This window comes from Mercurialis annua, linkage group LG4 (genome assembly GCF_937616625.2).
Source record: "Mercurialis annua linkage group LG4, ddMerAnnu1.2, whole genome shotgun sequence".
Taxonomy (NCBI): Eukaryota; Viridiplantae; Streptophyta; class Magnoliopsida; order Malpighiales; family Euphorbiaceae; genus Mercurialis; species Mercurialis annua.
This window is the reverse complement of record NC_065573.1, coordinates 20,882,036-20,894,175: the sequence shown is the minus strand read 5'-3', so window position 1 is coordinate 20,894,175 and position 12,140 is coordinate 20,882,036. Positions and strand designations below refer to the sequence as shown.

General features: G+C 34.7%; 4 protein-coding genes across 4 annotated transcripts; 3 read left to right on the top strand and 1 right to left on the bottom strand.

Moving 5' to 3' along the window:
* The first annotated feature begins 441 nt into the window (after positions 1–441).
* Positions 442–1,533, top strand: LOC126678430 (F-box protein At4g00893-like). Its single transcript, XM_050373327.1, has one exon. The coding sequence runs from the start codon at positions 442–444 to the stop codon at positions 1,531–1,533; it is 1,092 nt and encodes a 363-aa protein (XP_050229284.1).
* A 2,718-nt stretch (positions 1,534–4,251) lies between these two features.
* On the top strand, positions 4,252–5,349 carry LOC126678429 (F-box protein At4g00893-like). The gene has a single exon (XM_050373326.1). The coding sequence runs from the start codon at positions 4,252–4,254 to the stop codon at positions 5,347–5,349; it is 1,098 nt and encodes a 365-aa protein (XP_050229283.1).
* A 378-nt stretch (positions 5,350–5,727) lies between these two features.
* On the bottom strand, positions 5,728–7,581 carry LOC126677193 (putative pentatricopeptide repeat-containing protein At3g11460, mitochondrial). Its single transcript, XM_050371699.1, has one exon. The coding sequence runs from the start codon at positions 7,579–7,581 to the stop codon at positions 5,749–5,751; it is 1,833 nt and encodes a 610-aa protein (XP_050227656.1). The 3' UTR covers positions 5,728–5,748.
* Positions 7,582–7,716: 135 nt separating this feature from the next.
* On the top strand, positions 7,717–10,903 carry LOC126677199 (1-(5-phosphoribosyl)-5-[(5-phosphoribosylamino)methylideneamino] imidazole-4-carboxamide isomerase, chloroplastic). Its single transcript, XM_050371704.2, has 8 exons — positions 7,717–7,838; positions 7,927–7,988; positions 8,162–8,372; positions 8,717–8,802; positions 9,067–9,168; positions 9,864–9,997; positions 10,140–10,188; positions 10,603–10,903. Exons 1-8 carry the CDS (start codon positions 7,739–7,741, stop codon positions 10,777–10,779), a joined length of 921 nt encoding a protein of 306 aa, XP_050227661.1. The 5' UTR covers positions 7,717–7,738; the 3' UTR covers positions 10,780–10,903.
* The last annotated feature ends 1,237 nt before the right edge of the window (positions 10,904–12,140 follow it).

Here is a 12,140-nt window from a genome sequence, read left to right as displayed (position 1 = left end):
TTTCTCCATGGAGATGGGATTCAAGAGAGAATAAGAGCAATCTTGTGCATCTTTGAGTATCAGCCATCCCCAGGAACAAGCTAATATTAGTTTATTACGAGTACCAGGGATGGTATATTTCTCATATTTATCTTTGGAGAGGCTGAATAAAGAAACGACTTCTTCATCTAGTAGAAAATTAACAAGCCATGGATCACCCATCTATATGTAAATTGTGAACTTGTAATTTTATCTGTATATATATAGAGAGGGAAATCAGGTTCTAAATAGAATAGGACTTGTTTTTTGAAAACGGAATAAGAAGTAAAAGAGAGATTCTATTCCGTTAGATTTTCTTCTTAAATAATAATACATGTTCAATTAGGAAACTGTCTCTTGCGTCTATAAAACCTCCAAGCTGCATCTTCCATAAAATAAATATTCTTTTTCATAGTTGAGGAGATGACAACAGCGAATGATCTCGAAAGAAGTTCATGGTGTGCACTCGGTCCAGGCGTAATGGGCGAAATTTTGAAGTATTTTCGGGATGCGGTATTTGCTATTTGGAATACCTGCAAGCCGTGGAGGAGCACAGTCTCCAATTTTCGTTACCCACCCTGCGATCCCTGCTATCCTTATCTTCTATCGCTCAAAGACCAGACATGTATGTTCGTCCATCCTTTCTATGGTCATACTTTCTGCTTGGAGTTTCCAGAATTATTAAATACACATATTCGTTTCTCTAAATTCGGCTGGCTTCTTCTATCTCGAACATGTTATAGTCACTTTTTCTTCAATCCCTTCACAAGACACAAAATCGAAATCCCCGATAACTTTATGCCCAAGATTGATTCTTGCCAATTCACCAAAATGTGTTTTTCATCCCCTCCAACAAATTCCGATGATTGCTACATTGTTGGAATTAGTTCTTTGAACCTCTTCTTATTTGTTCCTGGTCAATCTTGGACAGTATATTTTTTTGGTTGGCCTGCTTATTGGGAATCCAATTTATATCCTCAGGAATTAAAAGACCATGGTCTAGCTTCACACTCTCATCCTGTCATACATAAGAACAAGTGTTATATTTTGGGATTAAATGGTCATCTTGTAGTATTTGATTTCAAGAGGAGAAAATTCAGTTTGATCTGGAGGCCTTTTCTCCAAAAGAAAGTTGATTCCGTTTACAGAAGTTTTTTGGTCATTAATGATGAAAAACTATTAGGTATATTTGAATTTGATCGCCGAAATAAAATTCTGATTCGGGAGCTAAATATATCAACAAAAAGATCGACAAAATGGCAGAAGGTGTCTGGCATAGATAACAAACTGGTATATGTCAGTTATGGATCATCGTTTGTCCAAAGTGCTCCTACAGGAGTTGAAGGTGGCAAGGTTTATTTTCCGCAAGTACTAGAAGATAAATGTATTTTCTATTCTCTTACTAGTAGAAAATACCAATCGAGTTCAAATAGTTATTCAAGTAAAATTCCAGTTGATGTTGAAGAACTCACAAATTGTACTTGGATCGAATCATTGCCTTTTAAAGAAAATTAAATTTAATATATCTTCAATTCATTCAAGCAGTTTAGTCCAGGAGGACTACCATTATATAAGTTTATTAATGAAAGAACTGTCAGCTATTTCATTACTATTGTTATAATTTTATTGCATAAACGTTGAAGATATTTCTGTGTTCCTAAAGATTATGTCGTCCCACATCGAGTAGAACCATTAAATATGATTTTTATCTGTGAATTGATTGTCTAAGCATTCTATTCGTTAAAAACTATAGAGCTTGCACTTTTCAGTTAAGCTGCATAATTTTTTTGTTGTTTCCTTATCTGTTGGACTTTGAGTAGATATGTGTTATATTGGTTTTGAATAATGTATTATCTCCAGAATTTGGATCTATTAACTAAAGGAAGCACTTAAAAGTTAAAACAAAACCTTATAAAATAATTACAATTCATTAATTTATTACCATCCAAAATGCAAAGCTAAACTTATTTTATACTTTACGTAACAAGTATGTGCATGGGTATACTAAAAAACAATTACATACTAAACATTATTACAAAAATATAAGCATGGTGTATCAAATTTATACTTGAGCCCCTACCTTAATAATTTTTTGCAGCAACATTTTAACCATTTTAAGGTCTCCCTAAGCACAAATAACTACGGAGCATTAAGTTGAACAGGTGTGCATTAGGATACAAGCTAATATCCTTCATTTGAGCATACAAAGCAGCAGCTTTAGCAATCCTTTTTTTATCGGCAACTTCCGCTTCAATGACGCTCCAAGTAGAACGACCTGAAGCAACCCAAAAATAGGCCTATCTCTGCTACAAAAAAGGTGACAAAACATCAAACACCTTGCATTCATTCTCAATAAGGAAACTAAACTGCAGCAGATAATAAAAGTAGTTCAAATTCTAATTAAATCCAAAATTTAAAGTGTCTTTCACACAAAAAAAAAGTAACGAATCTACCTTCAAATCCATTCACGCAGCTTTAACGAGCCATCCACCGCCAAAAAACAAGAGAAATATGAACTCAACACCACTTACCCATAATCTTATTAAGTTATGTAAGATTAGGGACGTCGACAACGTATTGGTCTATGGCGTCGATAGAAAATGGAAGGATAACATTGGCAAGAGATCGGATAAACTGCCATGGTGTTCCAAGTTCGTTGAAATTCATGAGGAATATGCATGGGAACCTGAGGTTAGTTTGCTGTTCTACTTCAATTGTTTGCTAGACACATCTTGTGTAGATTCTTGGTTCTGAAAGTTATGTATATGCATTAGTTCAAGTGAAGCATTTAGTATTGATTTGAAATCGTCACTAAAATTGGCATCCAAGCAGTCTTAGCAGTTGCATGGACCTATGCTAATGTTGGATGATTTTAATGGTATATAGAGTGATATTCAATTGCACCAAATTGATGTTATAAGGGAAAAAAGTAAGCTATTTAATCTTTGATATAACTGAATAGAATTCAATATTCAAATTATTTTAAAATTACATTTAAGAAAAAAAAATTACTTTGCATATAACATTAAAAATTGTTTACACCCAATCAAGTAGCATATCTTTATGACTCATAGAAGCAGGAAAGGGTGAAACCAGCGAGAAACTATTATTTTTCAAGTTAAAAACATGCACAAAATTATCATCCTCCTGCAAAAAATAGATAGCATTCTGTTTAACTCCTGATGATTCCTCAAGGCTGCAACACATTCCTTTAGAAAGGCAACCAGAAAGAAAGAATGCGCGATCGCCAATGTTCTTCAACTCGACCCATGTTTTCGTTGCCACATCAAGTTGATAAACGGTGAATCCACATACTTCTTTTTGGCTGGATTCAAAATTATTTTGGTCTACAAAGTAGAGATCATCGCCATGGCCAATGAACCAAAAGAAGGAACAGAATGTGCCGGGATATATGCGTTTCAAATGCGTATCGAATGAAGCTATAGGCATGAATTTCAGTTCTTCATCTTTGAAATCCATGGCCAAAAGATCTTTATATCGCCCGGAGTACGGTTCTTGATCTTCGAAATCCAGGGGATCATAAGGTCTAGTTGATTTAAAACATAACTTCTCTTGAAAAATTGTCGGACAACTCAATGACGGGATTGAGAACTGTGTGATGAGTTTTGCATTAGCGAGTCGACTAAACCGAGCAACTCTATATTCATTGTCAACAAATAAAATAAAGCAATTGGGATGTTTAGGGGAGGCTGTTAAAAGGCAAAAGTTTTCGGAATCAGGATCCTCGGGATAAACTTGGAATTCGAATTCTAACAAAAACGGGAGTTCAATTTTCTCCATGGAGATGGGATTCAAGAGAGAATAAGAACAATCGTGTGCATCTTTGAGTATCAACCATCCCCAGGAACAAGCTAATATTAGTTTATTATGAGTACCGGGGATTGTATATTTCTCATATTTACCCTTGGATAGGCTGAATAGAGAAACGACTTCATCATCTAGTAGAAAATTAGCAAGCCATGGATCACCCATCTGCTTTAATTTTATGTAAATTGTGAACCTGTATATATAGAGAGGAAATCAGGTTCTATATAAAATAGGACTTGTTTTTTGAAAACGGAATAAGAAGTAAATAAGAAGTCCTATTCCGCTAGATTTTCTTCCTAAATAATAATACATGTTCAATTAGGAAACTGTCCCTTGTGTCTATAAAACTCTCAGCTGCGCGTCTTCAATAAAATAAAATTAAAATTCTTTTTCACAGTTGAGGAGATGACAACAGCTAATGATCTCGAAAGAAGTTCATGGTGTGCACTCGATTCCGGCGTAATGAGCGAAATTTTGAAGTATTTTAACGACACGGATGGGGATGCAGTTTTTGCTATTTGGAAGACCTGCAAGCCATGGAGGAGCATAGTTCGGTCCATTGTTCGTTACCCACCCTACGATCCCCGCTATCCTTATCTTCTATCGCTCAAAGATCAGACATGTAGGTTCGTCCATCCTTTCTATGGTCATACTTTCTGCTTGGAGTTTCCAGAATTATTAAATACACATATTCGTTTCTCTAAATTCGGCTGGCTTCTTTTATCTCGAACATGTTATAGTCACTTTTTCTTCAATCCCTTCACAAGACGCAAAATCGAAATCCCCGATAACTTTATGCCCAAGATTGATCCTTGCCAATTCACCAAAATGTGTTTTTCATCCCCTCCAACAAATTCCGATGATTGCTACATTGTTGGAATTAGTTCTTTGGACCTCTTCTTATTTGTTCCTGGTCAATCTTGGACTGTATATTTTATTTGTGGGCCTTATCACTGGGAATCCAATTTATATCCTCATGAATTAAAAGACAAACTGGCTTCACACTCTCATCCTGTCATACATGAGAACAAGTGTTATATTTTGGGATTAAATGGTCATCTTATAGTATTTGATTTCAAGAGCAGAAAATTCTCTTTCATCGGGAAGCCTTTTCTCCATAAGAAAGTTGATTCCGTTTACAGAAGTTTTTTGGTCATTAATGATGAAAAACTATTAGGTATATTTGAATTTGATCGCCGAGACAAAATTCTGATTCGGGAGCTAAATATATCTACAAAAAAATGGCAGAAGGTGTCTGACATAGATAACAAACTGGTATATGTCAGTTATGGATCATCGTTTATCAGAAGTGCTCCTACGGGAGTTGAAGGTGGCAAGGTTTATTTTCCGCAAGTACTAGAAGATACATGTATTTTCTATTCTCTCGCTAGTAGAAAATACCAATCCAGTACTTCAAATAGTTATTCAAGTAAAGTTCCAGTTGATGTTGAAGAACTCACAAATTGTACTTGGATCGAGTCATTGCCTTATAAAGAAAATTAAATTTAATATATCTTCAATTCATTTAAGCAGTTTAGTCCAGGAGGACTACCATTTATAAGTTTATTAATGAAAGATCTGTCAGCTATTTCATTACTATTGTTATTATTTTATTGCATAAAAGTTGAAGATATTTCAGTGTTCCTAAAGATTATGTCGTCGCACATCGAATAGAACCATTAAATATGATTTGTATCTGTGAATTGATTGTCTAAGCATTCTATTGTTAAAAACTATAGAGCTCTTGCTCTTTTCAGTTAAGCTGCATAATATTTTTGTTGTTTCCTTATCTGTTGGCTTTTGAAATATATTAGGACTTTGTCTAAGCATTCTGTTGTTTCTCTACAGCCCATTCTAACCAATATGATATTGCTCCGCTCAAACATAACAGCCTAAATTGTATTACCAATAGTCTTTACAAGAACATAGTCCATTCCTGAAATGGTGAAATCGCGTCGCATCTCTAACAACAAATTTATGATTCACAATTTTGCTAACCAACTTTATAAATAAGTGGCAGTCTCCACATATCCTGAGATTCTTAATGACAACAATATCTGACCCTTCTGCAATGTTCAAGATCCCAAACGCAATAGCCAATTTTTCACTATGCACACCCATACCATTTACAGCTTCTGCATTTTTTATTTCTTGTTCATTCTTGTTAAATCCATCTACTGAATTTTCTAACTCCTTCAACTTCTCATATATTTCCTTGGTTTGAGGATGAATTTTATCTCCAGCAAAGAAGAGGTTCACTCTACCGTTAACTTCAATGTAACTAAAGCCTGGTTCCTTTTTCAGCTTTCTCTCCCTCATCATCACTCTAACTTTTGACATCCCTTCTAGATTTCCTGCTTCAGTATATATATTAGACAATAACACATAGTAACCTATATTTGTAGAGTCGAGCTGAATCACACGTTCAAAAGCAAGCTCTGCTAGCTCTAAATTTTTATGAATCTTGCAGGCACCTAAGAGTGCCCCCCACACTGCACTATCAGGTTTTACTTTCATAGATTTGATGAGCTCTTGTGCCTCGTGCAACCTACCGGCTCGGCCTAAAAGGTCTACCATGCAAGAATAATGCTCTAGACCAGGCTGCAATCCGTACTTACTCTGCATTAGCTCGAAATAATCGGACCCCTTATCGACCAATCCTGCATGGCTACAAGCTGATAAAACACTTACAAATGCTGTTCCATCAGGTCTAATGCCGGTCCTGATCATGGTGTCAAAAAGCTTAACTGCATTCTCCCCTTCTCCATGCATCCCATACCCACCTATCATTGCTGTCCATGAAACTACACTCTTTACAGCAATGCCATCAAAAATGTCCCTAGCTCTTCTCAAATTACCACACCTAGCAAAAAGATTAACCAAAGCATTATTCAAAAACGGATTGGACGCAAATCCACAAGTATGCATCCTCTGCTCTATGTCCCTGCCAACACTTTGTGCACCGAGATGAGCACAAGACGAGAGTACTCCAGCAAATGTTACTGCATCTGGGGAAACCCCACACAATTCCATCTCCTTATAAAGTCCCAAGACATCAGTAGCAAGACCATTTTGCGCATACCCATTTATCATAGCATTCCAAGCAACGAGCCCTTTTCTCGGCGTACCATCGAACAACTTTCTCGCAAAACCAACTTCCCCACATTTTGCATACATCGTAAGCAAACAATTCGCTATAGAAACATCCATATCCAACCCAAATTTCACACACAAACCATGAGCAGACATCCCTAGCCCCAACTTCCCTTGAGCACCGCATAACGGAATCAATCCCAGCATTGTAACCCCATTTATTTCAACGCCCAAATCTCTCATTTCATTAAACAGAACCATCGCATCCTTAACTATAAGATTCATCCCATACCCAGATATCAAAGAATTGTAACAAACAGTTAATCTACTTGATTGAGGATTTTCATCGAACACCTTACGCGCATATTCAATAAAACCGCATTTCCCATACATAGAAATCAAAGACGTCTGAATAAAAGGTTCCAACAAACACCCAGTTTTTAAAACATGACCGTGGAGTTGTTTTCCGGTGAATGGGAGATAAAGGGCGGCACAGGATTTAAGTGCAAATGGGAAAGTAAATGCATTTGGAGAATAACCAGAGCGTAGCATTTGAAGGTAGACAGAAATTGCATTGGTGAAGTGGGATTTGTTCGCCAATTCTCTCAACTGTGTGTTCCATTTCAATTGCAGGTTTTGCATAGTTATTTACAGTTAGTTTTGGCGGGTAAGAGGGCCTTTTAAATAACTCATTAAACAACTCTAAAACACAACTTTTTTTTCTATTTTCTTTGAAACCCTAGACTACCCAGTAAAAAAATGTACTAGAAAGGCCATTGTTAGTGGGAAATAAGCAAGAATGAGAAGCGGTGGCCTTGTTTCAATTGAAAGAAATCTCTGGTCTTTAACAATTCCTGGGTTTCGAAATGAATGCAAATTTGTGCCTTCTCTCGTCTCAAGTATGTTCTCTTCTACTTCCCTTTGCAAATTTGTGGCCTTTTTCTGGTTTCGAAATGAGAAGCGGTGGCCTTTTTTTTTCTTTTGCAGGATCTTCTCGGTTGTCTATAAACTGTGCTGTTCGTTTTCGCCCTTGCATCGATATACACAAGGTTTTTCATCTCTACTTTTAACTGAAAAAGCTTTTAAATTTATGTGTAGTCCATTGGAATTTGGGTCCTTTTTTTTTACTGATTTTATGAATTGCTGCTATGCTTGATGAGGCTGGATAAAGTAAAAACCTTTGATTTGGGATTCATGGTTGTTGTGTGTGATATGTTATTAGGGAAAAGTGAAACAAATTGTTGGGTCTACTCTTAAGGATTCAAAGGAGGAAGATGGGTCAAGCCTTGTCACGAACTTTGAATCTGATAAGTCGGCAGCTGAGTTTGCGAATCTGTACAAAGACGATGGACTTTTGGGCGGTCATGTAATCATGCTTGGAGCTGATCCTTTAAGCAGAGCTGCAGCCCTTGAAGCACTGCACGCTTATCCCGGTAGGTATTGATGTGCTTTCTGCTTGTAGCGATTTGTTTATTTTGTGATACATTCTTGAAAATGAATGCTTATGTTTGCTTTTTCATTATTTATCATGCTTCTTTGAGTTAAGATTTGAAGTTATAGAAATAGTTTTTAGAGATGATTTAGCTTTTATTTTACCTTATGAAATCCAAGTCTGAGTTTCGTGTTATTAGTTAAACTGAGATTTGAAAGGAATTCAGGCTTATAATAAAACAATTTTGTTTTCCCAATCTATTCTTTATGGTTGATTGAAATTTAAAACTTGAAACTTATTAATTTATCTTCTGCTTAACTTACTACGAGGATTTGCATAATCTAGGTGGCTTGCAAGTTGGAGGTGGTATCAACGCAGACAATAGCTTAAGTTACATAGAAGAAGGAGCTAGCCATGTTATTGTTACTTCAGTAAGTACATTGAATTATTTCTCTGTGCGCGCATTTATTTCCTTAAATAATAGCACTTCTGTTTATATTCAAACTTCAGTTGTTTTGTCAATACTGCTATTTGTATGAGGAAAAAGTTCTATAATAGATTATCGGTCTTGTTATCTTGTGATTGTTGGATAGTGGATGGATTTAAAGTTATCCTCTACAGAATTATCTCGGAAAGAGCTTGATTTCTTTTACATAACCTCGTCTTGCTCATTAAAGTTATTGTTTCGCTTGCAGTATGTGTTTAACAATGGCCAAATGGACCTAGCAAGACTAAAGGATCTTGTCAATGTTGTTGGAAAGCAGAGGCTCGTGCTGGACCTTAGCTGCAGAAAGAAGGTATATCCAATCATTAGTTTCATTTTACCCTAATGTTGGATGATTTCTGTGGAATATAAAGTGATATTCAATTGGAAATGGAGGATAAGGAATAAGCTCTGAACCTTTCCACTGTTTTTCCCTTTTGTACTGGCTGGTCTTTTACATTTTGGTAAATTACTTATAAGACTATTCTTGAAATGCAGTATTTTAAAATGGAGGATGAATTGGCATATGTGAAGTGTTGTGGCTTAAAAAAAACATGACTGAAGAGCTTTGGTGGACTTAAATTTCAATTTTTATGACATTACCCCTTTTAAAATAGAGGATGAATTGGCATATGTGAAGTGTTGTAGCTTATAAATACATGACTCAGCTTTGGTGGACTTAAGTTTCAATTTTTCTCCTGAATTTGCACGTGATATACAGTTAACACTAAAATAATTTTTTAAGTCAATTAGTCCCCTGAACTTTTTAATTTTAATCAACCAATCCAAAAACAATTATCAATTTGTCCCTTATCTGTGTTTACTGTTTACAAATTTGATTCTTTTGGTCTGATTGATTAAAATTGACAAGTTCAAAAGACTAAATGATAAATCATGAAACAAATAGATATTTAAATCAGAGTCCGTGCTTATCTTTTGACAAATTTGAAAATTGATTTCTGTTTCAATTTGTATGGCAATATTTTGGCTGGTGATCCTGGCATACAGGAAGGTAGATATGCAATTGTAACAGATAGGTGGCAGAAGTTCAGTGATGTATATCTTGACGAGGAAGTATTAGAGTTTCTAGCCAAGTATGCAGACGAGTTTCTAGTTCATGGTGTTGATGTTGAAGGGAAAAAGTAAGCATTTAATCTTTGGTATAATTGAAAAAGTCTAACAAGGAACAGTGATGCCTTTCTTCTTCATAATCATAGGCATAATACAAAAATACAACCTGAAACGTATATAATTAAATTTGTAATTAACTGCTTGTTTTTGCAGGCTGGGAATTGATGAACAGCTGGTGGCATTGCTTGGCATGCACTCTCCGGTGAGTTCCATATCTAATAAATTTGCCTCTTAGATCGGTGTTGTAAGATACTGTTAATTAGGCTGGTGCATTCGGTTCAAACCAAATTGAACCAATTAAATATTTGCTTTTTCTCAAAACTGAACCGAACCAAAATGAAAATAATATGAAATTTTTTTAGATCTCACCAAACCGTGGTTTGACTAAAATTTTGCTGAAAACTTTTTTATACCAAAATTCAAACCGAACTCAAAAAAATCAAAGTTCTTTTATATTGTGAAAACAAACCGAACCAAATTTATTAGTTCGGTTCAATTGTCCAGTTTAGTTTGGTTTTTACGCACCCCTACTGCCAATATATGAAGAACCATCCAGTCCTATTTATAGGTTGTGTTAATGAATATGGGTGTTGATGCATTGTGAATCGGGTGGCAGATACCGGTGACATATGCTGGTGGGGTGACTGTAATGGATGATTTAGAGCGGATAAAGACAGCCGGAAAAGGACGGGTTGATGTTACTGTAGGCAGTTCTCTTGACATTTTTGGAGGTTTCTTACCATACAAACATGTTGTGGCTTGGCATGCCCATCAGGAGGGCTTAGCTTATTGATCAATTGTTTATAGATTGTGATGCATCTCCTAATTGACTAATGATGTATCATAAAAGTTGCTATGATCTAATCGATCAATATTCAATTATCTTATAAAAGTTCAATCATTTAATTTATTATAAACCTAACAATCCAAATAGTTTAAATGTTTGCTGCTTTTATTAGTTCTAGCTAATTTTTTTAATTATAGCTTGATTTAATTTATTTTTTTATTGTAGTCCTAGTCTGCTCAATTGAATTAATTGAGTTTGCTCATGTAAAAATCATTAAAATGATTTTTATTTCTTTGTGTTAACTTTTTTTTATTCAGTTGGGTCGAGTCATCTTTGATCGGCCACCAACCGTCTGATGAGTAAAATTACGTTTTATGTATTCAGTTAAAATAAAATGTTCAAATCAAACTATAATTGATAAACATTTAAAAGTTTGAGTAGAACTGATAGAAGCACTGGTTGAAATTGTTTGGTTCTTTAAGACCTTTATTTTATTGTCTTAAAGTTTATATTATTATCTGTGCTGTTAGTACTTTTACATAAGGCAATAGGTTAGTTGCTACATGAAATTGGATTTATGTAGCAATTTACACCTCTAATGAGTAATTAATATATAAATTAATTTTGTGGGCAAATTAATTATGAACTTGCTGATTATAGGCAATTAACCCCATATTAAAAAATTTGCTTAAAATTTGATAGGGCAAATTGCCAATTAAGGGACAAATAACTTACAAATTTAGGGTGCAAACTGCCGAAATGAGACTAATTGCTCATAATATGTGACTAATTTGCTCACAAAATTAATTTATATGTTAATTGTTCATTGCTTACAAGTTAGAGGGGACAAATTGCTATTTAAAAGCATGAAATTGGTGAATTTGCTCATCAGTTAACAAACACAGGAAACATAGGTGGTTTAGTGCTTTCATTTGCCATTTTTTAATTGTATTTGTTGATCATTTAATTTATTTGAAAAACATGAAAAATTTTTACATAAGGAAATTAAAGGAATTCATTTTGTTTTTGTTTTTACTGCTTTATAGAGATTTTGAAAATACTTCGAAATTATTGATATATAATAAATGAGTTCTATTTATTGATTTTTTTTTTTTTGATAATTGGAGAAAGAATGCTTGTGCGAGGAATTGAACCCACGATCTTGGCAGAATGTTGTCCAATGTTCTACCATTTAAATTATAGTTCATTGGTGTGTTTATTAGTAAAATTTTATTTATGATTAAATATAATTTCTGATAAATTTTGTACTTAAAAAATCACTGAAAATTTGACTCTTTTGCTCATTAGCATGCTGATAAACAATTATTGTGATGTATCTCAATTTTTAATAGATAAATATAGTTTTA

Excerpts from the sequence above, each read along its gene's own strand:
- LOC126678430 (XM_050373327.1), top strand. The coding sequence starts at position 442 with ATGACAACAGCGAATGATCTCGAAAGAAGTTCATGGTGTGCACTCGGT.
- LOC126678429 (XM_050373326.1), top strand. The coding sequence starts at position 4,252 with ATGACAACAGCTAATGATCTCGAAAGAAGTTCATGGTGTGCACTCGAT.
- LOC126677193 (XM_050371699.1), bottom strand. The coding sequence starts at position 7,581 with ATGCAAAACCTGCAATTGAAATGGAACACACAGTTGAGAGAATTGGCG.
- LOC126677199 (XM_050371704.2), top strand. The coding sequence starts at position 7,739 with ATGAGAAGCGGTGGCCTTGTTTCAATTGAAAGAAATCTCTGGTCTTTA. Across the intron at positions 9,998-10,139 it reads GTTGATGTTGAAGGGAAAAA|GCTGGGAATTGATGAACAGC; the intron begins GTAAGCATTTAA and ends TTGTTTTTGCAG. Across the intron at positions 10,189-10,602 it reads TGCTTGGCATGCACTCTCCG|ATACCGGTGACATATGCTGG; the intron begins GTGAGTTCCATA and ends ATCGGGTGGCAG.